The 27,488-nt window shown below is 35.3% G+C and overlaps 2 protein-coding genes across 7 annotated transcripts; both read left to right on the top strand.

Moving 5' to 3' along the window:
• The first annotated feature begins 843 nt into the window (after positions 1 to 843).
• On the top strand, positions 844 to 9,242 carry LOC103724187 (ranBP2-type zinc finger protein At1g67325-like). Of its 6 annotated transcripts, none has more exons than XR_003383091.2 (9): positions 844 to 1,003; positions 1,210 to 1,255; positions 3,879 to 3,997; positions 5,577 to 5,793; positions 6,045 to 6,112; positions 6,199 to 6,280; positions 7,087 to 7,199; positions 8,026 to 8,241; positions 8,812 to 9,196. XR_003383091.2 is itself a non-coding variant. In XM_008815366.3 (8 exons), the coding sequence occupies exons 1-8, from the start codon at positions 989 to 991 to the stop codon at positions 8,962 to 8,964; spliced, it is 816 nt and encodes a 271-aa protein (XP_008813588.1). In that variant the 5' UTR covers positions 844 to 988; the 3' UTR covers positions 8,965 to 9,242. The 6 variants fall into 6 exon arrangements, 4 of the variants coding, with proteins under 4 accessions (XP_008813588.1, XP_008813589.1, XP_008813590.1 ...); XR_003383092.2 differs by having other exon boundaries at positions 6,217 to 6,280; XM_008815366.3 differs by lacking the exon at positions 8,026 to 8,241 and having other exon boundaries at positions 8,809 to 9,242.
• Positions 9,243 to 11,810: 2,568 nt separating this feature from the next.
• LOC103713587 (plasma membrane ATPase 1) lies at positions 11,811 to 27,029 on the top strand. The gene is made up of 22 exons (XM_008800569.3): positions 11,811 to 12,221; positions 12,437 to 12,565; positions 13,201 to 13,320; positions 13,426 to 13,542; positions 16,025 to 16,162; positions 16,318 to 16,452; positions 17,039 to 17,218; positions 17,454 to 17,660; positions 17,786 to 17,905; positions 18,220 to 18,339; positions 18,766 to 18,888; positions 20,312 to 20,416; positions 20,518 to 20,662; positions 21,307 to 21,471; positions 21,541 to 21,779; positions 22,366 to 22,398; positions 23,527 to 23,608; positions 23,728 to 23,888; positions 24,593 to 24,805; positions 25,420 to 25,602; positions 26,235 to 26,413; positions 26,620 to 27,029. Exons 2-22 carry the CDS (start codon positions 12,512 to 12,514, stop codon positions 26,714 to 26,716), a joined length of 2,916 nt encoding a protein of 971 aa, XP_008798791.2. The 5' UTR covers positions 11,811 to 12,221; positions 12,437 to 12,511; the 3' UTR covers positions 26,717 to 27,029.
• The last annotated feature ends 459 nt before the right edge of the window (positions 27,030 to 27,488 follow it).

The following is a 27,488-nucleotide window of genomic DNA, read 5'->3' on the forward strand; positions in this document are numbered from 1 at the left end:
ATGCTTTTGATAAGTGCTTTATATATAAAAGAAACTCGTGACATCTCTATATGGTTCATAATTATTATTCATACAATATTATATATACACATGATGCATTTCACAAAATATTTACAATCTTATAATTTCACAATACACATTTTAAATATATTTACATTATATTTAAAACAAACTATATTTTGAAAACTTTGAACTAGATACTAAACTAAAATTATGCAAAAGTTTTCAGTCAAATAGTTTGTCAAAAAAATAAAAAGTTTATCTTAATTCTTTTTTAAACATTCCACTAGCACTGTTCTCAAATTCTCTGTAAAAAAGATAAATTTTTTTTTGAGAAGAAAGTAGAAACAAAAAATAATGGGCTGAATTTGTATTCTCCGTAAAAAAAGATAAATTTTTTTTTGAGAAAGCTAAGAGTGAATATTGAGAAAAGAATTAAAAAAATAGGAAGACCTAAAAGGATGGAGGGAAAAAAAATTAAGATAGAAAATTTGTTAAAGCCAATAACCAAGATAAATAAAACACTAGCTTGCCAATTCTTGTCTTAAAGGAGAGATAGATTTTAACTTTTAAAAAGAAAAAATAATATATTATAGCTTTTCAAGAACTTTATTTGAGGCGGATGCGCAGCGAGACTTACCCCGAAAAAGGAGTTTGGAAGGACTTTTAAAGTTTTAGAGGTACTTTAGAAACTTGGAAGATTTCTACCAATATTTAACTACGATTAGTTAAAGGGAGTTAATTTAAATATTTCTTTAAAAATAAAATGATTATTATAAAATAAAATAAAAGATAAGATTTAATATGTAATTTCGGAAAGGACAGTGGCTTTCGTGCGAAAAAACCCAGTATAAACCTACCTGCCGATGCCGGAGGAAAGACTCGAGTCGCACGCCAAGAAATACCTCGCCATCTCCTCTCGCCGCTCCACTTGAACCAGTCTTTCCCTGTCACGCTCATCTCTCCGTCCTTCCCTCACATCCGCCCCATGGCTTCTGCCAAGGTAAGCTCTCTCTCTCTCCCTCTCTCGCTCTTCTTGTTTGTATTACGGCAAAACTAGGGTTTCAGAAGTCATCGCTACCGATTCTTTTTGCAAGTTCTTGTAGCCCCCCACAAAATATCTTCCTAACCCTTCTTCTTTTGCTAGTAGTTTAATTAGCTGAATAATTTTTGTACAGTGGCCTTTATGTGTTATTTTTCGTCATGCAGGTGGATAATCGCGTCTCGTTCGGATCCAAGAGGTCCCGTAATGAAGGTGGGTCAAGTGATATAATCAGTCGGTTTTTTGTTTTTGTTTTTTAATGACCACGGCCCTGAAAATTAGATCAATTAAACACAGATTATCACTGTCTTTGGTAATGGTAATCTTAGATTTGTTCTGCTATCAGTTCAATCTCATTACTTATAATCATATAAATTACTATCAGACAACTGTTAGTTTTATATATTATTTCCTAATTAAGTCCGTCGAGTTGACTTCAAATGGTTGGGTGTATGGATGCTTATGATCAGTTTAGCGGCATCTGTTTGATGCTGGATTCTCGATGTTGGAAATTTAACCCAAGAAATTTAGTAATAGAAATCTCGCCGCTATTTCAAGGGCATGGATTCAGATCTTGAAGCTCCTGGGTCGAACTGCTACAGCTATGTCTAGTTGCCATGAAAACGGGAAAATGAAAAATGGAATGATCCAGTTATAATCACCTCCTTGCATAAGGCTATAATTTTAGCTGGTTTTGACTTTTATGTTCGAGATGAGTGAAATATTGGTTGATTGTTGGTTCATTTTTAGTTAATGGAGGTCAAGGAGAAGCTGCTATCTTTATGATTGCTATTAATGATGGAACAGTCAAGGGGAAAGAAGTTTCTTCAGCGAGATATATAGCATAGCATAGGTGAAGGTGGAGAATTATTAGCCATTGTAGTTTTATTCGTGAGGTTCAGGTATTGATGCCTTTTAGACTTGATATGTAGTTATGTCATATGCATCCGAGCCTTCTATACTCTTCTGGTTTAAAACTAACAAGTGTATAATCAAGTGTAAACAAAGACTAAGAAGCTCTAAGCTGGAACTGCTGCAATATTGAAGTGATCTAAGACTATGGCTGAAAATGTGTCGAATATTATGCGATTGTATCTGCTTCTGTATTTGGTTTGGATTGCATTCATAACATAAAAAATAGTTGTTTGAAATATGTTCTGATATTTCATATGTTAAAAACTAATTCTTTTTCAAAAAAAAAAATCAATCCTTTTCTCTTTGATAAAAAATGAAAATATATAATTTTTTCTTACAAGTTGTTTAAGAATATATTATTCATGATTCTCTTTTATTTATGCCAAACATAAAAGAGTAACAGTGGTGTTTAATATAGAAAATTTTTAGTACTTTCATATTTTATTTTAATAATTTTAAATTTCTAATATATTTTTGATACAAATTCAGATCAGTAATCTTGACCTTTATTGGTTGCTATGCCTTAGACCATTACTTGGTTAATGCATCACATGTTATCTTGATAGTGAATTTCATTCTCATCCTTTATGACAATATCATTTATGTTAGTTTTCATTATTGGATTTCACTCAAAATCTGATTTAAATTCAAATAATGTCCCATTTATATATGTATTCAGATAGGGAAAATATGGACATGATTAATATTCAACATGTATCTATATTTGTTTATAAAAAATATGGATATGTTTAATATTGGATTCGTATCCGTGTTGGTACTCATTTTCCATAAAAAAATATGGGTACTAATATGGATATACTAATATCCGATCCATTTCAGCCCTATCTAAAACTCTATGCTTTCTCTTCATCCAACTATGTTCACAATGTAAGACAATGAAATTAAAATAAACTTATTTTTTATTTAAATAGTTTTGTTGGTTGATTAAATGTTAATAGGATTTAAAGATAAAGTAGGTCAAGTTGTTTCAAAATAGATTAGGTCACCATTAGATATTAATGTGAGTCTACATTATCTTGTGTCAAATAAACATATCAGAGAGATAAAGTGGGTATATGTTTTTTGTGTGTGTGTGTGTGAAAGAGAAAGAGAGATTAGGATAGGAACTTTTTTTTTGATGTATGCAATAAACGCTATTGTAAAACATATTATATAATGAAGCTTACTTACAAAAGGTAATGCCTTCTTGGGAACAAATTTGAAGGATGGGATCTCCAGATTCTTTTATAAACTTCTTCCAAAAATTACACCAGAATGATGCCTCCAAAAGTTCTAGCTATATTTGTTAAGGGAATGCAGTTCTAAGCATCTTTTTCTTCACTCATTTGATTGGAAGATGGCAAATAGTAACTCTCATGAAGATTGTCTTCCATGGCCCCAGGGGGCGCTGAAATGTTGTAACCAATTCATATGGTTGAAAGGAAGAATAATGCATGCGGAGTGTATATTATTCTTTTTTTCTGTTGAAGATTTAACTTTCAACAATATAACTTAGAAGCAGCCCTCATTATGATAAGTGTGTAGGTAACATGGTTCCATTCATTAGTGCATGTTCTCCGTATGTAGTTTTGCTTCCTTCAAATAAAATACATTTTGGAGCTACATCAAGACCATACTTAGTCTTTTCATCTTAAACTAATATATTACTACCGGTATTATATTACTACTATTATTACAACTATTATTATTATTACTGCTACTATCATTCTTACTACTATTATTATTACTACTATTATTACTATTATTGCTATTATTACTGTTATTACTACTGCTGCTGCTGCTGCTACTACTACTTTTACTTTTATTACTATTATTACGACTACTATATTTACTACTAATCATCGTTGTTTTTATTGTTGTCTGTCTTATTTCTATATAATGTTGCGTTAACAATCATCAGCTTCTCGGAGTGAGGGAGATTGGACATGCCCTCAATGTGGTAACATGAACTTCAGTTTCAGAACTGTATGCAATCGTGGAAAATGTGGTGCTCCTCGACCGTCAACCAGTCCAAGTCCAGTAAGTTACTATTGCTCCTTTCATTTTAGTCTGCTATGGCTTTGAATTCAAGAATTGTTTTTTCTTTTGCTGAGAAAGATGAGTTGTACATCAGTATGTGCACCTTGCACAAACTCTAATGCATGTGAATGGTAATTATTTTGCTTATTTTCTATAAGTTGTTATCAGAATTCTAAAATTCTCTAGAATGAGCTGATAGGAATTTAGGACCTTCGAAAATTAAAAGGCAACAAAAATGAGAGCAAGAGTAAGATAAAGAGAGAAGTGGAAGCAATAGCCATGCTAATTGCTTTGGACCAAGGTTTGTAAAATTAGAATCGAGAACCATACTGGTACATATTGGCGGTACGATCGGGCATGGAACAGTACAAACCCTGTATGAAAACTAGCTCTCAACACTTTTTTCTCACTCCCAACCATGGTATTGCTCAAAATTGGCAATAAAGGTCGGTATAAGGTGGTCCCACTCGGTTTAGACCATTACGGACCCGTCCATCTTATATACCAAACTGAATCTCATTATCGTATAGGTACCTTTTTGGTACAATACGGTGTAGTTTGCACGGGGTTGTATGACAAACCTTGCTTTGGGCCATGATAATCCTTATAAACTAATGAGGCTAACCACTTATGGTGAAATAAAAGGATAAGCATACTCTTTATAAATAAGTAGTTGTTTACATTGTGAAATACCTATATCCGACAAGCCTTCATATCCAATGATTTCAAGATAATGGCCTATAGGTAGCAATTTGCCAACTTACAACGTTATTTATCACGTACAAAAATGTTTTGGATGTTGATCTAGCAGCCTTGATGCAGTATGTGGTAGGTGGAGTGATCTCTTGAGCTCCATCAAAGTTAGTGCAATTGTTGTAGCTTATACCATGTATTGCCTGTTGCATGTCAGTATAGGTTGCAATTTATGTGGATTGCGTAGTTTTAGTGTTGTGGACGTGAGTACTGGACTAATACAATTATTATTTTCCTATCACATCATCATAAGATAGTGATGTTAGACATGTGGGGTGGATTCATCCCTCACATTCTCAATAAAAATGTTGTGTACCATATTATATTTCCCCCAAAATTTTATTTAACCGTTTTTAGTGACAAGATGCCTTTTGCGGACATAATTTACATATTACTATACTAGCTCAAAGCAAAGCCACATCCCAATGTATTTGATTATAATAACACTATCTCTTAGTGATTGTAGCAATTCTAAACTGGAAGGATAAAACTATCCTCAGTGAGTGGAACAGTAACTAGAATGGTTATGGTCAAATCAACACCATTAAATCTTCAACTATATACATTGCCAAGGTTTAAAGTAGAATTAGTTCATTTATGACTGGATATTTATTTGTATATAGGTTTGTATAATTGGTTGTACTTGTTTCCTAAATAATGGCTGCCATTTTCATTATATTAGCATCAAGTACATGATGAGCAAAAGAGTTCTTACTTGTTGGCTCTTGTCTTCTTCGCTTTCAGTCTGGTGTTATTGTAGATGTTCAATCCGATCAAAGGTTGATATTGCTTAATATTCAATGCTAACTTTTTGTTGTTTCACCAGAGAATAGGGCCAACACCTATCCCTGGAGCTTTTGATCATCCAGCACCTCTTTATTATGGAGGTGTTGGAGCACCACAACCCATGCCACTTGGAATGCCTGGTGTCTATGGTGCTCCACTTCCACATGCTGGCATGTGTTATGACTATGGGCAGCAAAGCAGTGCTTCTGGACCATACGGTCTTGTATCTCCATATGGTGCACCTGGCCCAATGGGAGGTATTCTCTCTCTCTCTCTCTTGCTTTGCCCCCTCCCCCCAAAATTATGTGCAAATGTACATGAATGTTGGCACAGTATACATATGTGCATGTGTTTGTGGGTATTTTTTTTGACTTTTATGGAAGGGCAGGGGAATATGGGGTTATTTCATTTTCATTGCACGTGCAATTAGCTTTTAGTATGCTTATGTATTGATGTATCTTTCATGGATCTGATTTTGCTTTTTTGCTAACGCTTGTGGGTGTTGCAGGCATGGGTTACGGTCCTGGCCTTAGTATGGCCCGGTATGGATATGGGTACCGAGGATCACCAGTACCGGTATGCTTATATTTTCAAAACATAGACATATGCATCTATATGCTTATTCCTCTATAAATTTCTTCAAGGTTGTCTGATTATTGTAGTCCATTTGGGTTCCGAAGGTCCCAAGTCCTTGGTCTGGAGGAGCTCTACCTGATAACAATGCTTCACGAAAACGTCGTGGAGGTAACAAAATAACCATCTTTGAAGTTACAGATATTTAAAATCTTCTTTAGCTTGGTTCATTTGTCTTGAATAGTAATTTAATGGTCATAGGCAATTTGATTTACTTGTCCTTGCATACATGTGTTCTATACATGTATATTGTTATATTATATGATACCAGTTCTTACTAAATACTACATGCAAAGTTTTTTCCCCCCCTCCAAATATAAGCTTTTAAACTAAATTTACCATTGATTTGATATTATTCTGTTGGTTACCCTTACTAACTACTTAATGATTATCATTTGAATATTCAATGCATGATATATTTTTAAAATCTTGTCTGTGATATACATATGTTAGAACTGACATGCAATTGCTTATTGGAGTACAAGATAAATTCATTTAAAATATTTTGTTATTCTAATAGGGAAGGAGTAGTGGAGGCTTGTTGGTTTAGATTGGAGAAAGAGTAGGTGACACAAAAATTTGGGGAAAGGGTTGGGTTTGGATTGTGCTAAGCGAGTATGTGGTGATTGGTTGGTTTTCTGATCAGGAAATTAGACATGTATATTTGTATGTGTACATGCATAACGCATATTTGCATACATATGAATGTCTGTGTCTTGGTGCTTTTCTCCTATGCACAGTGGTATTGTTTTTATGTGGCTAGAGAAGACTTTTCAAAATATCATTCCAGAGTTGAAATAATTGTTAGTAGGTCTTACGTTGTGTTATGTCCCTCAATTTGCATGTCATATGCTCACAATCATCTATTTGTCTCTATTTTCATTTAGGCATGGTTTTTTTGTTTGAATATTTTTTAGGGCCTGATGGGTTGTCAGAAGGTGATTGGATCTGTCCCAATTGTGACAATGTTAACTTTGCCTTCAGAACCACTTGCAACATGAAGAAATGTGGAACTCCAAGACCTGTTCCTGTAAGTGTGACTCTTTATTTCCTGTTATCATCTCTGGCTTTCTGTTTCAATCTATGTTTATGCCTCAACTATCGCCCTTCACCCTCCCCACCCCCACCCACCTGCACCCTACTCTCCCCCACCTGGCAGCATGCATATGTGCTGTATTAGAATGTCCTATGAAGGATGGATACTGACTTGTATCTACTGAGTTGCATTGCTCATATAAGTTATTAAAAATTTGCTTTATGCAATCGTAAGGGCTGCTAGTGTCAATTGATAGTGCAAAAGGTTCAGATAATAACCTCAATCAGGTGGGCAATAAGTTTAGCTCCATTTTCTGTATTCCTTTTCATACCTTGATTGTCTTAACCTGAGCCTTAACTAAAATAGGTAAATTTAGATAATCTCCCACGTAAAACTTATTCTGTTTCCTTTATGTAGTTTGCATAAAAAGTAGGAACGGATTGGTATGATGGAGTTTTTGGTCAAAGCTGATACATTCAACATGATTGAAGTGTAAATTGGAAGTAACAATTTGAATATCTTAATGAACAAAAATATGGCTGGACACCACATTCTTGATTGCCTTATGCTTTTTTTTTTTTTGGGTACAAATGCCTCTTATGCTTTATGTGGAGTTATTTAAAGCAGCCAAGGTGATTGATACATAAAACACTCCTTGAAAATGTAGTAAGAATGAATGATTGAGCTCAATGGCTTAAACTTGCTTTAAATGAAATTATCAACACCTTTTCTTCATTGGCTTGTGGTTATCATAGTTTTTTTGGTTTATTTAAACTTTTTCGTGGTGCTATTTTTGATGCATGAGATCATGTTTTTGTAGGATGTGCTCCACTTCTCACTTACTTGGAGGAGCCATTCTCGTTGGCATTGAGAACTATTTTCACAAGTAAACTAACAGATTATTCTAAGTGTTCTGCTCTTAGCACTTTGCAATAACTGGTTGCAAGTGGAAGATCTTTTTCTTATGGACGTGGGTTGGCCTTGAACTAGCTTATGCTGTCCAAGTTGCATGTCTAGTCAAATATGAACAATCCTTGTGAGTTTTCATACTAAGAATATGCATATGATGAAATGAGCACCAAGATGTAGAGCTTAATGTACCTCATATTAATAGACGAGGGACATGTATTGCCTTAATAATATGACTATATACCTTTTCAATTCCAGTTATTCTGTGAAATACACACACATACATGCTTGTCAGCTATGCATTAGGCTAGTTGATTATAGGGGTGAATGCTGAAATGGCCTTCTATAAATAGTTTTTATTTGTTATTTGGTAACAGATTTCTTTTGTTATATTAGTACTTACAGTTTTTAGGTGATATTCTAGTCATTGTACTAGGTATATGCATCTATTTAAATATATCACCTTTGCACAATGCTAACATATGTGCTTTCAAAGTTTTATATTCTTGGTTCCCTTTCTAAGGGTCTATTTGGGTACTAATGACTACTCAATATCTATATCGAAACATATAACTAGGGGAAAATGTATCACTTATAGGGATGATAGTCTTTATGCTTTTATTCAATATATACTTTTGTTTTTTAAAATTTTATTTAATGTCCATGTCCATTTATTGTCACTTGTTATTTATAGCAGGCATCTAATCGAGGTGCATCTGGCAACAAGGATTACTCGGATGCACCCGAAGGTAGCTGGACATGTAACAAATGCAACAACCTTAACTATCCATTCCGAACTGTCTGCAACAGGAAAGGATGTGGAAACGAGAAGCCTTCAGCAACGAAATAGGCATTTAACCAGATCCTGCTATTAATTGTTGTTTGAGAATGAAATGAGGACAGGATTTTTGATTTCGATGAGATAGTTATTGTGAAGTCTGAGATTGTTATCCATAAGATGATTAATAGTTGCTTTTGCTGAATTTGGACCATTTTGCGACTTATATTCCAGTAATTTTTGAAGTTACTATTGGCATTTGTATTGCTTTGGTGTTGTTAGAAGCTATTATTGGCATTTTGTATTGTTTTGGTGTTGTCGATGAATATGATGCATCTTCGCTATGGTTAGATCTGTGCCACTGTCCACTCATTCATGGAGGAAGTGTCTTGACTTTCTGCATCCTGTTCTATATGCAAAATATCTGAAAAAAATATTATCTTACAATAACTTAGTTCCTCTGTATTTAGAGAGGTATGACTCCTAGACCTATACCCTGCTTCTAACTCAAGCTCGAGAGCCTTCTGAAAGTGAACAAATTCAGGAAAAGAATCGAGCGTGACACTGAGCCCTCTGCTTCGCTTTGGGCAAAAAGTCGTGTGCTTTTATTCTACAAGAAGAAAATATTTCCAGCTGTTCAAAAAGAAAAACAGGGTCCGATGAATCAGCGTTAATGAAATTGTCAAGTCTTAGTTTATTCCATGGATTTGCTTCTATTCTGACAGATCATTGTTGCTCGAAAAGGTTCAAAATTATTCATGCATCATTATTTCTGACTTCCAGATAGTCCCATCCATGAGAAATTCATATTGGTTATATGAAAAGAACCCTGTCCGGGCTTTCATAATGTTTTTGCTAGTCTACATTTCACGTACTTGAGAAGGATAGATTGGGATGAGCTCTGTAAGCTACTAGTTTGTCTTTAATTTATTTGTTAACCTATGCATATTTACGCTATGCTTCTTCTTAAGCAACCATTTACACTGTACCTTTTTTCAATCACATTTAAGTGGGGATTGCAGTGAAGACTGATAAGCCTGATCGAGAGGTTTATTTATGAAGACTATTGGTCAAAATGCACGTGGATTCAAACAAGTACCAGTTATTCTGACACAGCTACTTACATGGAAGAAATAGATCAAAAAAATAAATGTAAAAATTTAAATTAATGTAATAAACGAAATAAAAAATATCAAATAAAAAGAATAAATTGATATTATACAAAAACGCAAAGGTTGTAAGAATGGGAATAACAAAATCTTTGCTAAGTATTTTGCAAGAAATCATATTAAGTGGTGTCTAGGTCATAATTTTTTTGTCAGCTATTCTGCAGGAAATTCTTTTTAAGTGGTGTCTAGATCTCATCTTCAATTTCTTGGATTCATGGTTTTATTGGTAAGCTTTATTTTATAAAATAAAATATTAGTCTAAATAAATTAAAAATTGGGTTGCTATGATCGAGAATATAATTTGAATTTGCTTGGGAACTAGAGATTGAAGGACATCTTTCATTTTTTGGATAACCTGACAATAGATTGGAGATTTGAGGTTTCTTTTTTTTTTTTTTTTTCATTCCGAGCGTAGGTATTCTAAAATTAATTGAAAGACCTTTCTACCACAAAATTAACTTGTGACATTCTGTAAAGAATATTTTAAAAGTTCAAACTACTGTTTTATAAGTAATATGAATAACTTAACCGATCACCATACACATATGCCATAGCATCAAATTTTAAAAAATCTAATCGCAAAGTAACTAATAATAAGAAAATGTTATCCAAATGGAAGCACCATAGATACCGTGATTCATGTGTACTTACCCATAAATGCCACAATAGAGGATGTATGGTGGCACCCTTATTAGCAATTTTTCAGAAACAAAATGATAATTTTTCTATATCCCTACCAACACTTCATGCTTATTAAAAAAATCAGCTAAGACCGTACGGTAGCTAATAATTTAACTTTAAGGTAGCATTTGGCCACCCAATTGGTCATCTTAGTGATCCTTATCCTGGGTTGCTCTAAGTTCTCATGATTTAAGACCATCATGTTCGATATACTATGTTTTAGTGAATAAAGATCCTTCGATTATCTACAAATATTCTGTTTCGTATTTTATGGAAATCCAAAATTACTAATCATATAATACTAAAATTGTCCGATATATTTCATAAAATATATTTATTAATCATATAAATATATATATATATATATACACGATACAATATTAATATATAATAATATATTGCATAAAAATATACTTATTAATTCCATAAATTATTAATTATATAAAGATATATTAATTGTTATTATGGAATTAATATTTTAATTGATATTTATAATATACTATTTTTTAACTAATATTTATTTTGATTAAAAAATAAAAAAATAGAAGTAATATATTAAACATTTTCATTATATAAATATAAAGTTTTTATTATCATTTAAATTTATCTTTCAATAATAATATGATAATAATATAATTAATAATATATTATAATATAACATATATTATAAATATAATATGTATATATATATCTTAAAATATTATATTATATTAATGGTTTATTGATGTATTTTTTTTTTGTTAGATTGAGGAATAATTTTATTTTCAAATTTTAGTCCAAAATTATTGTTCTGGGTGATCTTGGATACCCGACCTCCAAGATGGGTATCATTGGCTTGGGTGGGATTTGAGGAGCGCAGCTGATTTAAGATCCTCATCACTTCGTACCAAACGCCCTAGCATACTCAATAACTCAAAAAAAAAAAAAGTTTCTCACACTCGTCCCCTCCCAATTAGCTTCCTAACATGTTTGCTGTTCGACAGAAACACGCATCACCAGAATCACCAGAGGAACCGTCTTCGTCGTCCTCCTTGGTGGCAACGGAGTATAAAAACTGAAGGAAAAAAAGGATCGGATTTGAAGAGACCAAAACGGCGTTATCACCATCGGCTTCGAGAGGACGGAGCTCCAGAGGCCTAGGGTTTCGTCTTCTTCCAAATGGCCCTTTCCCCTATCACAATGTCCTTCTCCTTTCGCTGTCTTCTATCTGTTCTTCTTGTTTTTTTTTCCTCCTCGATTCGATGCCAAGGCTCGCCTTTCACCATTGCTGCTTTAAATCCTCGTCTCGGTCGTCTCCTTCGTTATCGACTTCTTGGTGGAACAGGAGGAGCAAGAAGGGACGGTGGGCGCCAAAGAATCTTTGTTTTTTCCTCTGTTTCCTTGCTCGCTGGGATGCTGGATTGGTTGTTTGGTGAGAACTTGGATTTTGAATCTAGTGTTTGGAGAAAGGAAAGAAGATTGATTGCATCATTTCTGGAGGTATTCATGTTCTTTTTTAGGTTTTGGATATATGGTTTGTTGGGAAAGATACTAATTCATCGTGCATTGGGGCGAAGAAGGAATTTTTGATGAGGAATTGGGTAGAATTCCGTCATTAAAAGCATTCGGTTTTCATGGTCCCATCTTTTAGCCTTGGATTTTATATTTCAAGTCGTTCTTGCGTCCTATTAATATATTGGATTGCTTCTGGTTAGGTTTGCAAGGAGAGTTGCCGCTGCCGATAGTTTCATCTTGAATCGCCTGGCAGGTGAAGCCAACAGAGGGCAACTATGGATGATAAATCAACTGCACTTGAAGCCATTAACAAGGAAATTGTTGATCTGGTATGTAGGCATAGATAATTATAGGGTGTTTCAAGTCTATATTGTTTGCTAATTCTCATCTTGCTAAACAAATCCGAGACTTGATGGCACCTTCGTCGTTATATCTATTAGTTCTATAATTTCTATTACTGATAAGGTGTTCTTTCTTGAGTAGAAGTAATAAAAATTTGTGACGCTAGTGATGTGTTTCAAAATTCAGTACTTACCATGATGGTGACTTGCTTCACTGTATGTGGCTCCATTTCTCCAAGTTCTACTTATTTCTTACTTATGTTGTTTGTATAGGTGAGGCTTTCAATTTTTATACCCCTTCTGAGAGACATTCCATTCTTATCCTTTTAGAGGATCAATATATGATAATCTTACTGAACCCTGACATGGTTCTATAATTTTAGTAGAGCAGTAGTAATGCTGACCTCTTCCTTCGGTTTATGCCTTCGATGCCTTCCCTGCACCTTATATCTCATCTCATAGCTTACAAGAAGAAATCTCAAGAAATGATGTAGATATATCTACATTCTTTATGAAAATGCTGAAAAAATCACCTCATTTATATTTTTTTGAGATCATGAGTGCATGAACTATATGCTGTTCACATTTCATGATTTATTGAAATTGGAATACAATTCTTTCAGGAAAATGTTCCCATTGAAGAGGTTTTTGAGAACCTTAAGTGCACAAGAGAAGGTCTAACATCTGAAGCTGTTCAAGAGCGGCTGGCTGTATTTGGTTTTAACAAGCTTGAAGAGAAAAAGGTCATGCATCGCATATAATGATGTAGCAGCACGAGCTTCTGCATTTAGCTGTTGTTCTTTATATCTTTCCTTTTCCCCTCAATTTTCTCTTCTATTATTTTGCAGGAAAGTAAAATACTCAAATTTTTGGGGTTTATGTGGAATCCATTATCTTGGGTCATGGAAGCTGCAGCTATCATGGCCATTGCTCTTGCACATGGAGGGAGAGATATAAGAGGACAGGTGAGGAATTCATAAATCAACTAGGGTAACTTTTAAATTTTGGTGTTTTGAATATGTAAAAGAACATGTGCTAATTAGGAAATTTTATGGCTAGTTAAATAATTGTTTTCTCTCATGTATGTCTTACTTTTATACTAAAGCAAAGCTCGACAAAATTTAAGTCTTGAACTGCTCATGTGATGTCCCATGCCACGTTTCGTGAACAGCTATGCCCGAGAATGAATGAATTGTAAATTAGTGCCGAATAAGCCATTGACTGTAGAAGTGGAAATGGGGGGCCCTATACCATACATCCTGCTGCCTCGGGACGACTGCACTTATATATATACAATATTGTATAGATAGATAGCACTCTAGTGCATTTGGACCCAAATGCTTTCAAGTGGAAATCAATGGTGCACCTCTTAGAATGAAAATCAATGCCGTTGATCATAATATATGGTGTGCAAAATGCCTAGAGACTAAAAATCATCTATTTTAGAGGTCTTTTGCTTATGCATCAAGCGAGCTTGAAATGAATGGTAGCAATATAGCTAGTGGGCTAAAGTATGTTATACACTATATAATTTGCAAATGCAAACAACTGATCTTGATCTACATATTTTAAAACACAGACACGCGCGCGCGCGCACACACACATATATATTAAATTTTGTCAGATTTGGATACTTTTATAGTATATATCAAATGAAGACATGACATCATTTCATTAAAGTTGTTCATGTTTCATTGATTTGATGCATGAGAAAAAGATTGTGAAACTGCATGTTTTTTGTTTTCTAGGCTTATGCACCATAGATCATGTTCAATGGTGTCAATTTTCATTTTGAAAGGCACATAATTGATTTCTATTGGGAAGCATTTGGGGCAAAATGCACTTGAGTGCACCCTAGCCTAATTCTCTCTATCTCTCTCTATCATGTTTTTAAGGTCCATGTCTTTTTCTTTTTTCATTTTTCATTACTCTTTTTTATGATAAAAATTTCTCCTCAGCTAGTATAGCAGGTCTGATCATTTAATCTTTTGACCCATTCATTTTCTGTATTTGTGCAAAGCTGAGAAATTGATCTAAAGATTTAACTGAGAAGATATTGACAATTAATTAGGCTGCATAACCTTCATTAGTTCTTTCTACTCTCTTTTCATGCACAAGCTTATGAACTATTTTGCATAATCTTTCTATATATGCTTATATATTTTGTTCTTCTTTCTAAACCTCAACCTGTAAAGGCACATTATATTTTTTTTGAAAAGAACAAATTCCCAATTAAATATTGCTTTCCATGATCGACTCTTTATTTTCATCTTTATCTAAAGAAGCTTTTAGAAAAATACAGATAGAGTTACGCTGAAACATATTGTCAAGGATCACAATATCGTTATCGGGGCATGTACTGGTTGCCTGGCAGCATGGTTTGGTATGCCCCCATGCCGTTCCATGTCGGATCTGTACTGATATAGTGGAGAGGATAGGGGAGAGGGAGAATAGGAGGGAGAAAAAGAGAAAGAGGGGAGAGGGAGAGAGATGTAGGAAGGCGGATGGCTGGAGGAGGCCAACAGAGGGTCGAGGAAGAGTGCAGAGGGTGGAAAAGAGGCTCTGCCCTCTGGGACCCCTGTTTCCTAAGGGCAGAAGAAGGGCTCCATCCTCCGATTTTTCTGTTTCACTCAAAACAAGGATCCCGATGGGGGGCCATTTTTTATTTTGAAGACATTAAGTGAGGTCGGCAATGCCTTTTTTTATTTTGAAGAAATTAAGCAAAACCAACAAGGGGGTTGTCGACCTCACTCAATTTCTTCAAAATAAAAAAAAAATGGCCCCCCTTCATGATCCTTATTTTGAACGAAATAGGAGAACCGAAGGGCGGAGCCCTTCTTCTGCTCCTTCTCGGCCCTCCACCAACATCCTCTAACCATTTGCCTTCCTCTCCCGCTCCCTCCCTTTCCCTCTCCCTCCCTCCACCGTCTCTCTCTCTCTTCCTCTTCCTCTCTCCCATTCTCCCTCTTCCCTACCCTTGTAGGTATCTTGAACGAAGAGGTGGAACTATGCCGTTCCGCCCTCGGTACGGTACGGCATGCCCTGAACTAGGCGGTTCAAGGTTGCATGGCGAACCTTGCATAGTATCATTCAAATGATGGACTATTTGGCCAATGCTCATGATCGTACAATGACAATGGCATTCAAATGATGGACTAGTATGCCTAAGCCAATCAAAGTCTGCCCATGGTATGGTATGATGGCAATGATGGCTAAAGCACCTGTTCCACCAATAGATTTTTTGAAAAAGTAAATTTTAAGACGTCATCAAGCAACATGTTTTCCCCTTTTTTTAAACTTAACCAAAGAATAATTGGTTATTGAGTGACTTAAATTTGATATTTGAAAGTTGACATTTTCTTATTTGTTCAATCTGATAAAGGATTCTTAAATTGTGCCATAGTGCTTATTATCATCGTTTCATGCGCTGATATGGATTTCTTGCAGAAAAAGGAAATTGATTACCATGATTTCATTGGCGTTGTGACTTTACTTCTTATTAATTCTACCATTAGTTTTATGGAGGAAAATAATGCTGGCAATGCAGCTGCTGCTCTTATGGCTCGGTTGGCGCCAAAGGCAAAGGTATTTTTTTATGCAGCAAGCACGTGCTTGGGCAGATGAATAGACATATATGTACATATGCATACACGCATATATATGTATACACACATATATTTACATACAAAAATACATATATGAAGCAATGTTTTGTGCTGACCTTTTACAGAATTCCTTAGGTTTTACGTAATGAGAAATGGAGTGAGGAGGATGCATCGGTGTTAGTTCCAGGTGATATAATCAGCATTAAACTTGGCGACATTATTCCTGCTGATGCACGTCTTCTGGAGGGAGATCCTCTGAAAATTGATCAGGTACATGGTTGCGTTCCATTTTGGTCTTCATTAATAATAATCAGTCAGTTACCATAACTTTTTCTTGAAAACTGATAATGAATTAGAAATGAATATTTAACTTGGAAGATCGTAAGTCACATTGATAGAGGACAAAGTAACAATTAATTGATTAACATGACGTTACTAAAAAAGGTGCTTTGATGCATGAGTCTCCTGTATTTTTGGGTCTGGAGAGGGTCAGATGTACGTTGCTCTGCCTCTCATGTTGAGAGGTTGTTTCCATACTTTGAACCCATGACCTCTAGGTCACAATGCTGCAACCTTAATGTTTCCACAAGAATGAAGTATCGTTCATTCATTCAGTGAAATTTGACCGAAACAACCTTTAAGTATGAACATTAAAGTGACTGGGTTATTTGTGGATCTTTAAGCATGTGGCTGGATTATGGGATGCATCTATTTGATTTTAAAAGAGTGACCAGTTCGGTTGTTGACAATGTAGATTGCCATGTCTTGTTTTTAGCTTACGAAGGTAAACTGGTGAGTGGTGACTTTATGATCTGAGATTAATTATTTAACAAAGTGAAATACATAAATTTTTCAGTCTGCTCTTACGGGAGAATCGCTACCGGTGACTAAGAACCCTGGTGATGGAGTATACTCCGGTTCGACGTGCAAGCAAGGTGAAATAGAAGCAGTTGTAATTGCCACTGGAGTTCATACATTCTTTGGGAAAGCAGCTCATCTTGTAGAATCAACTACTCATGTTGGCCATTTTCAAAAGGTCAGGTTTCTAGAAACTATATTGCTTTTGTAAGTTTTGCTTGATTGGATCTGATATCGGTAATGTTGGTATGAACTAATCAACTTGTAGAGTATTCCATTTGCAACATATTCTTAACCCTTAATTTTAAATTCATTTGGGATTTATAGTGGTGCATCAATAATACTGTACCGTAAGCAACATTGTTAATCAACATGTACTTCCGAGAGATTAACCATTGTTTGATGTTTTTCAGGTTTTGACTGCAATAGGGAACTTTTGTATCTGCTCAATAGCTGTTGGAATGGTCATCGATATAATTGTGATGTACGGTATTCATGGGGACAAATATCGAACTGTCATTGATAATCTTCTAGTGCTACTCATTGGCGGGATTCCAATTGCCATGCCCACAGTTCTTTCTGTTACAATGGCCATTGGATCACATCGGTTGTCCCAGCAGGTCTGTGCACCATTGAATTTTGAATGTCCTAGCACTATTATTGCTTAAATAAGCCAAATCTAACCTCTCCATCTGATTGCTGGTATTTGAGCATTCAGCATAATTATCCTACTTCCGTTTTGCAGGGTGCCATAACAAAAAGAATGACTGCTATTGAAGAAATGGCTGGAATGGACGTTCTATGTAGTGATAAAACAGGAACTCTAACTCTCAACAAGCTCACAGTTGACAAGAATATGATTGAGGTATACTTTTTATGCATCAATAACATATACTTCTGCATATATTTGCATAATCTTGTTCAAAATATGAAAAGAATTCTCTTTGATAAAAGACAGCTTCAGCAATATTTAGATAATTCTTTGGAAATTAACATATATTTTTACAACTAATAAATGATCCGACCTACGGCTTAACTTTTATGTCATTTCTGATTGTCTTTTAAGTATTAAGAGGGAGAATTCTTAACTTTCAGGCCATATGTATGTATGTGTGTATGTATGTTTATATGTATTTATGTATGTATGAAGCACATGTCAACTCATAAATGTCACTGCAGGTTATCACCAAGGGTGTTGACATGGATCAAGTTGTCTTGATGGCTGCAAGGGCTTCAAGACTGGAGAACCAAGATGCTATTGATTCTGCAATTGTTTCTATGTTATCAGACCCAAGAGAGGTAACAGAGTCAATTCTCCATAAACTTATCGCAAGACAGTCATGTTTGCACCTTATGACATTCAGTTGCTGGACAGTCTATCATGAAAGCAGTAGATTTGTTTCTTTTTCCCTGGTAGGGGACCTGAATATCTTCTATATATAAAGTAGTGATGCAGTGTAATGTGCTTGGGCATTTTTTTCTTCCGATCACCCCCAGTATTAATCTTTTGTGTAAGATGGATATTCTGGGAAAATAAAAATAATGTGCATGTGTGCTAATACCATTTACATTAAAAAATTCCTTTTATATGCAATATGGCTAATCTGATTGAGTACTAGCTGTCTACAAGCTCTTGACCTTTTTTCTGCTGTTCACATATTTTTGAAATGTTTTTTACCTTTCCTCTGCAAACTTTTGTTAGAACTTGTTTTACATTTATTGAAGGCACGTGCGGGTATTCGTGAGGTTCACTTCCTTCCATTCAACCCTACTGACAAGAGAACGGCTCTTACATACTTGGATGCTGCTGGTAAAATGCATAGGGTGAGCAAAGGTGCACCAGAGCAGGTATACATTCTCTTGACTTTTAATATTAATATGATAGCACTGCAGGATAAACCGCTGCATATAAAATTCAGATCTTTCTGATTGGACATATAATATCTGTTTGTATACGAATACATGCACAGCACCATTTAGTCTCAGTATCAGAAAATAAGGAGCTTTCGGTTATCCAATTTAAAAAGGCAGTAGAAAATACATGTAATAAGATTTTCAGTAGGTTTCCTCTGTAAGGTAAAAGTGGACAACCACACTGATGCTGTATTAAAGCAAGTTGATCTGTCAAGACTTAATTAATTGGATGACTATTATAGTCAATCAATGATTTAATTTTACCTATTGGTCAAACTGAAGATCGATCTAGTTTGACTAAACTGACAATTTAATTGGTGATGCACTGCCATAGCTACACTACTCCCATGGTTAGCCTGCAATTTACAGGTAAAAACTATTTTTTTTTTATTAAGTTGATAAGAGGGAACTCATAAAAACAAATTTTTTAATTTAAAATCAGCAAAAATGGAAGTTCATTAAAAAATAATTAGAACTATGGAGAAACTTCCAATGATTTCAGAGATTTTTGTCGCTTGTCTTGGAGGTGGTATGAAAGAGGAGAGATAGAGGAAGTGAGATAGACATGCATATGCTTGATATTGTCAGATGTTAGGATGCATAGTTGTTTCCAGTATGGTTCATGGAAATATAAATATTTGTTACCAAGGCATGTCTTGTAGTTGAAATGAACAGCTTGTAATTTATTATTTTATTGTTTCAGTACATTAATTTTGCCACATGAGATCATGTTTCATTCTGTTGGCTTTTTGTCCCCTTTCTTATACAAACCTTGTAATATTTTCTCTTTATCTAGACCATGTCCAAGCGCATGGAATTTGTGGACAGTTCCTTCGTGCATGAGCTTATATGACTAATAAAGGGGGTCTTCCTACCCACCAGCTGGCCTTTTTGATTGTAGGACAGTCTGTTCTCTTGCCTTAGCCACAAATTCAATACCAATTCCTAGAGGGTTGATATCATATCAATAAATGGTCACAAAAATTTGCTCAATCCTTCTATGAAGCCTTATCCACATAGATTTTGCTCTGTTTTGATGGGAAAAGGATTCAATTATGGTGATAATTTGGATGGATTTGAAATTAATACTACATTCATCTTTCTAGTTGGCCAAGAGTGGCCCTTACCCAGACTGAAGTCTCTTTGGATGTGAAAGGAGGCTTGAGCCTGGTCAAACATTTGAATATTTGAATCCTTAGCATGGTGATTCAGAGGCCTTTTCAGTGGGTCTGACTGGGCTCAGAATGATAGGTGGCTGTATATTCTCAAGTACAAACTAGTTTGCAGAAGATAACTCAATAAAAAATGCATATTAATTCCTGCGAGCGCTGCTAAAACTTTTTCATTTTTCTTGTAGATTCTCAATCTTGCATGGAACAAGGCAGATATTGAAAGAAAAGTGCATGAAATTATTGACAAATTTGCAGATAGAGGGCTCCGGTCGCTTGCTGTTGCCTTTCAGGTAATTTAGCTTCTCATGTTCATTTCATTTAAGCTTTATTTGTAGTATTTCTTTCCAACCATAAATAATGCCCTAGCTAATTGGTTCTCATTTTTATGCAGGAAGTGCCTGCTGGTAGTAAAGACAGTCCAGGAGAGCCCTGGGAATTCATTGGCCTTCTTCCTCTGTTTGATCCTCCTCGTCATGATAGTGCTGAAACAATTCGCAGAGCGCTGAACCTTGGAGTGAGTGTCAAGATGATTACAGGTGTTTACCTCTGTGGAGAAGACCTGTGATTTTCAAGTTATGATTTGCATGTGTTGGTTCTAGAATTGACATATTAATATATTGCATAAGATATTCATAGTCTATACACCATAACCATAACCACCAAGCCTTTTCCCAACCATCGACAATGCCTATTAGTAATCTTCAAATTCTATTATTTGATAGTTGCGAGTGAAAACTAAAATTTTCAGAATAAGTTTAAATTTTATTTATCTTGTCTTATGGTGTAACTATTGTTAGTTTCTGATAATTATGAAAATATGTTGGAATGATTTTATGACTATCAGTTAGAATTGTCTAGTTGAATTGCAGCCATAATGGCTGAGTAGTACACTTCTTGTCCCCCCTGTCTACTTGTATGCTTCTGCTTCTGTTGTTGCAATAGAGTTTCAAAAATAATATTCTGTAATTTATGAAATAAGATGCCCAGCAGATTGTCCATAAGCAGAGACAAAAGCAGACATCATGTAGGAGTTCTGAAATTTACATATGCTGCCCCTTGTGTCTCCACGGAATCATGTCATTTAAGTTTGGAGCTCAATGCCAAGTCATTAAAAAAATTAACTTTCGCAACTATTTGTTTCTGGTTCTTTTACTATTTTGACTTCCTTTCAAACTTTTAGGTGATCAATTGGCAATTGCTAAGGAAACTGGGCGGAGACTGGGAATGGGCACAAACATGTACCCATCTTCATCTTTATTGGGTGAGACCAAGGATGGAGAAATTGCAGTATTACCGGTTGATGAGCTAATTGAGAAGGCAGATGGTTTTGCTGGGGTGTTCCCAGGTAAACTCTGTTTTTAATTGGTAACAATTTTGAATCTTTCATATGTTTTTCTGATTTTATTGTCCGCAGAGCACAAGTATGAAATTGTGAAGCGACTGCAAGCCAGAAAGCATATTTGTGGGATGACTGGAGATGGAGTCAATGATGCACCTGCATTGAAAAAGGCGGACGTAGGAATTGCAGTGGCAGATGCAACAGATGCTGCTCGGAGCGCCTCTGACATAGTTCTTACAGAGCCTGGATTGAGTGTGATTATCAGTGCTGTCTTAACTAGCCGTGCAATTTTCCAGAGAATGAAAAACTATACGGTAATTATGTGTTTCACCCTGTATGCTCTCTGATGTGCAGTAGTACTTAGAGGCCACCATATGTGCTTCCAGCCCCTTTTTTTCTGTAATTTTTTTTGTTTGTGGTTCTGGCAACTGTGACATTGATATGCTGCATTGCAATCTATGATGGTCATCCTTTTATGAAATTGAAATTCACTCAATGAAAAATCTCAAGAAATTAAAATAATTATAACAACTGGAAAGTAGCATGAATTAGCATTTGCTTTCATCAGATAATATACAATCAGCCAATGTTAATCTTAGTTCCTTGCAGTTATTGATACTTTTATATGCATTTTACGTTGTAGTTCTGTTGTACATCATTGTGATTGGTCACAGACTCACAGTGCTAAAATTTTATCTTTGAATTTTTGTTTTATAAATTTCACATCAGTAACTCCAATCACATGTCCTGAATTTGTTGGGATCATGATTTCTTGCAAGAAAACTTCATCAGTACTTGTTTGTACATAACCACCTTTTCTACCTAGTTTAAAAATTAGATGTGCATATGGATTGTTAATTTGTAGAAACTGATGACTGTACTTTCTTTCTCGTCATGCAGATATATGCTGTGTCAATAACTATACGTATTGTGGTAAGCTGCAAGCTATGTTTTTCTGTTTTGCTCAACTAGTAAATTTCTCTAGCTTTCCTGTATTTTTAATATCGTTATAGCATGTTTATGGTACTGTAGAAGGGTAGAATAATTTGATAAAAGGTCGATAGGCAGATGGGTGCACATAAAAATTCTTTTACTAAAGGGCATGTGCAAATGCACATGAAATTGGGGAATATGAGATGTGTGATACAAAGGTCGATAGGTTTCTATAATGTTAATTTGGTTGTGGTAGGTAATTTATGTTGCAGATTGTCATGGTGAAGACAACCACTCAGATAAATGTCTTAGAATTCTTTCACAGTTCTTCTGATACTAATCAAGCTAATATTAGACATTTGCAATGCACATGTGAGATCAACTCAAGAACAGTGGTCGCATCAGAGAACTGGAGGTAGAGATCCATGGGAAAAAGAAGGTAAAGGCATACATCGTGTGTATGGATGATCAAGATTAAGTTCAAGGACAACTTTGATTAGCTTTACACTATGATGCGCTCCCTGTTATTGCTAATTTTCTTGCATTATTTATTTTCTTTAACAAAAAAATGCTAACCTTATATATTACATAACTGATGCATAATATTAAGAGATCTGAAGTCAGTCATCTGGTCAATGAAAATACACATTCAATTGTTCATGTTATGGATTTTAAAATGAGGTTTACAGCATATTGAAATGTAGAAGTTGATCCCAACCCGTACTTGAATCCATGGAAAAGTTCTCGTCCAAATATTGACCTGTTGTTGTTATCATGGACTGGGTGGGTATGAGACAATCAAAGCAAATTCGAATCAAGAAAAAAGGCCTCAGGAAAAAAAGAATCTATTACACATTAGGTTGAAACCAGACCAGATTCACATTTGGGTCAAGCCTGGGCCCAAAACCTGAATCCTTTGTCCCAATTGGTAAGGGTCTGCATCATATTTGAGTCTGATGTGACCAACTTGAGTGCACCCATAAGAGAAAGCGTTATAGGTCATATGGGGAATTATGGATGTAGACAATAGTGGAGGGTTATAGCAAGTTTGCATGCGCTATCAAAGCGCATTCTTTTCCTATATTAGACTATTATTTCTCCTTGATATGATTGATTCTTCTGTAACAGCTTGGCTTTATGTTGCTGAATGTCTTCTGGCGTTTTAACTTTCCTCCATTCATGGTCCTTGTGATTGCATTTCTTAATGATGGTTAGAATCAACATCCTCACTCGAACTGCCTCACTAAATTCTTTTTTATTCATGTCAAAATATTTTTACCTCTATTCTTTCTGTTTTGTTTTATTATTGTTCATGCATCTCATATTCAGGTACAATCATGACTATATCCAAGGACCGTGTCAAGCCATCTCCACTTCCTGATAGTTGGAAACTTTCTGAAATATTTGCAACTGGAGTGGTCATTGGTGCTTATCTGGCTCTCACCACTGTTATATTTTTCTGGGCAGCTTATGAGACTGAATTTTTTGTGGTATTACACTATTCTGTTCCTCATTGCAGTAGCTGGTATAATATAGGATCATGACACCCTTTTGAATCATATAGGATATTTTCACACATGAACTAATGTGTAACTTGGGGTGATTGTTACCAATTGCCTGTAAAAGAAAAGACTTGCAAGCTTCCATGTTCTTGAATGATTTTCATAAAAAATTTCCTGTAAGGCAATACTTTCTATTCGTGAGGGAAGTAGAGGCTAATGATGTTGTGGAGGGAAGTGAATGCCAAGTATATTTAATGGTGCTCTTGCATAGGACAGGTCTCATTATTTTCATTGGGCAGGAAACCTTTTGTTTCTCGTACCTACAGTCTTGATTTATATAGTCTGGAAAAACTAAATTCTGAGGATTAATAGATTTATATTTATTATTCTGTTTCTGACTTCATCTTTTATTAATAGTTAACTGGGTATAAATTACTAGTATGCTCATTTCTACTACTACTTATACCTTCCATCCATCTTTGTTAGGCTCCAATGATCATAATTATTGAAAGGGTGCATTACTGTTGTCTGGTGTTGTCAGAAATTTAAGATCTTACATGTAAGATAAGAATGCATTTTTTTTATGGTCTACTAACAATAGGCTGACGTTGTATGTAAATTTTGATATGCGTCTCCTCCCACAGCACTTCACATGTGTGGTCACTTGTACATTTTTCATTGTAACTTTGCAGCACATCTTCAAGGTCAAGACTTTCAACAAACACAAACTGAATATGTCAAATAATGATGTCCGCTTTGACAACACAGAAAAGTTGGCATCTGCGGTGTACCTTCAAGTGAGCACCATTAGCCAGGCATTAATATTTGTGACACGCTCCAGAGGTTGGTCTTTTTTGGAGCGACCTGGCCTTCTTCTTGTTGCTGCATTTGTCATTGCTCAACTGGTGAGTTATTTGATTAGAAGAATTGAAGTCTGTAAATGGGGGAAGTTGAAAACAGTGAAGACAAATTAACTAGTTAAATTGCCTCCATATAAGGTGGAGAGTTGCTTAAACAGAAGTTTTCATGCGCTGGCCTGTCTTCACAGATTATGCTACCTCATTGGTGGTCCCAGGAAGCATTAGCAAACACACATCCACCTCTTGCATTATCTAAATATTTTCACATAAGAAAAGGGTGCAAGTGGTCAAGCTATACTATGTTCTTTCCTCCACTGACCTAGTAATATTGTAATAACCATTGCTGGGCGTCCTTCCAACCATCAACTCTCTTCATTATTTTATGCATGCATGCTTCAATTTTTTCTTAGGGTCTCCATTCTCCAAGCTTCCACTTCTAGTTGTACATTTTCTCTGATTCTTATGACCATTTCAATACTGGTGGGAAATGGACCTTCAAAGGAAATAGAAATCTAGCATCAAGATCCTAAACTGACAGTGCACGTAACTAGGGAGAATTAAATTTACATATTTTTCATCGTTTTGACATCATGATCGTGTTATAGCTTCTATAAGAATACAAATAATTCTATAGGCTGACTTCTCATTTATCTTTGCAGGTTGCTAGTATCCTAGCTGCCCATGCAAATTGGAAATTTGCTGGAATCAAAGGTATCGGATGGCATTGGACAGGGGTTATTTGGCTTTACAACATCATTATCTACTTGCTTCTTGATCCAGTCAAACTTGGTGTACGATATGCACTCAGTGGAAAAGCCTGGAATCTGGTTCTAGACAAGAGGGTCCGTAGATCTCAACTCCAAATTCATACTTGCCGTAATAATGACATATTTATGAAACTTCTTAAGAGCCCTTTGATTCAAAGCGAGATGTTTTACCATGGTTAATAAAACTTGATGTCTTTGCCATCTGGGTGATGGTCCATATTGATATGAGCCAAGATTTTGGTTTATATCTACCAAGATGGTAAGTTGAGTATTTACGGAAAGAGCAAAGATTTACCGAGATATTGGCTGATATTATCGGGACTGAAATATTCTAATATCGACATATTTAATATAGTCAACATTAATTACCATTTTAGGCCATTAATTTTAGTACTTGATTATTAAAATGTTCACTTAAGATTGTGAAAGAGAGATTAGAAAATTTCGCCCGATATGTTGATATCGTATTGGCTTATATCCTGGAAAATATCAGTTTATATTGGCTGAGACAATTAAGGGCCGAGATCTTCTTAATGTTGAATGATTGGTGCCCTGATAACGGTATAGCTCAGATCTTGGCTGAGATGTTGATTTAGACATGCGCACACGCACACAAAAAAAGCCTTCTTCTTTGTGCCTCCTTTTTTTTATTTAAATATGTTCTCATGCCTTTTTCATCTCATGTCATGATTTACTAATCTCCTCAGATGGCATTTACGAGCCAGAAAGATTTTGGGCGGGAAGCTCGGGAGGCTGCATGGGCCCGTGAGCAACGAACACTGCATGGCCTTCAGCCTGCAGAACCAAGAATGTTTTCAGAGTGGGCCACCTTCAGGGACATTAATCAAATGGCTGAAGAAGCTAAAAGGCGTGCAGAGATTTCAAGGTTGTTTGTAGTAAATGCTGGCCCTTTATGAAGCATAATTAAAGTTTCCTACTTGTTTAGTTATTGTCTGCCAGTAAAGGATGCTTTTATAGTTTTTTTTTCTGTTTTTGATTCGTAATTCACCATGCCAAATTGCAGCCTAAGTATCACTCTAATGGCAACACTTTCCAAATTTGCTGATATATTTTATTGATGACTTTGTGCAGGCTGAGGGAGCTGCATACATTGAAAGGAAGGTTGGAATCGTTTGCCAGACTTAGAGGCCTAGACATTGAGGCCGGCAACCATCACTACACTGTGTGACAGTGTTTAAGGACATTTAAAAGGTTCCCGTCATCTTAAATCTTTTTGTTCATTAGATTCATCTGTTCCAGTAGTTATTATTATTATTATTATTATTATTATTTTGAGTTCGTTGATTCAAATTGTAATGTCCAATTCCTATCAGAGACAATTGGTCCATAAGTTGTAAAATAAACCTTCTTGCCATCAGCACCTACTGGCAGACTAGGATAAGCATAAGTTGTAAAATAAGTTTGCAAGCGACCTTACGTATCTTAAAAAATGGTTTTACATGCACAAATGAATGCTAAGTGCATTTGCATGTTTCTGATTGCGAACTTTTTTGTTTTTGCCGTCCGAGAAAGATACTTCATGTGCAAAACAATTGCATTGCAATTGCAACGAACAATATACATCTAAAAGCTAGAAATACTTGTGCAGCTTAAAGTCGAGGAAGAACTGTGACTACAATAAAATGAAATGAAGCAGCTAGGTATTGTTATGCAGAGAGAAGGTAGGATGAAGAAAAGCAGAGTACTGACATGCAGAGTTTTTGATGTGGCCTGTAGAGTGTTCCAGTTTTTAGCTAAAATGTAAGTCATGGACGAGGATCAGCTCCACTTGCTATAGGAGATGCTAAATATGAAGAGGCTCGTGATAAGCCCCCGATGCATGCACGTATTTCATCCTGTTTGGTTTAAAAGGCATAATATTTTTTAGAAAAATAAATTAAAAGGTATATAATATTATTTTTAGAAAAATTAAGCTTCGTTTGGGTACTGAATAGCTAGCC

Source organism: Phoenix dactylifera, chromosome 2 (genome assembly GCF_009389715.1).
Source record: "Phoenix dactylifera cultivar Barhee BC4 chromosome 2, palm_55x_up_171113_PBpolish2nd_filt_p, whole genome shotgun sequence".
In the NCBI taxonomy this organism is placed as follows: Eukaryota; Viridiplantae; Streptophyta; class Magnoliopsida; order Arecales; family Arecaceae; genus Phoenix; species Phoenix dactylifera.

Bases quoted from the DNA above. Each gene is read 5' to 3' on its own strand.
- LOC103724187 (XM_008815366.3), top strand. The intron at 6,113-6,198 runs GTATGCTTATAT...TGATTATTGTAG, and splicing joins ACCGAGGATCACCAGTACCG to TCCATTTGGGTTCCGAAGGT. The intron at 7,200-8,808 runs GTAAGTGTGACT...TGTTATTTATAG, and splicing joins GAACTCCAAGACCTGTTCCT to CAGGCATCTAATCGAGGTGC.
- LOC103713587 (XM_008800569.3), top strand. From the start codon at position 12,512: ATGGATGATAAATCAACTGCACTTGAAGCCATTAACAAGGAAATTGTT. The intron at 12,566-13,200 runs GTATGTAGGCAT...CAATTCTTTCAG, and splicing joins ACAAGGAAATTGTTGATCTG to GAAAATGTTCCCATTGAAGA. The intron at 25,603-26,234 runs GTCCGTAGATCT...TAATCTCCTCAG, and splicing joins ATCTGGTTCTAGACAAGAGG to ATGGCATTTACGAGCCAGAA.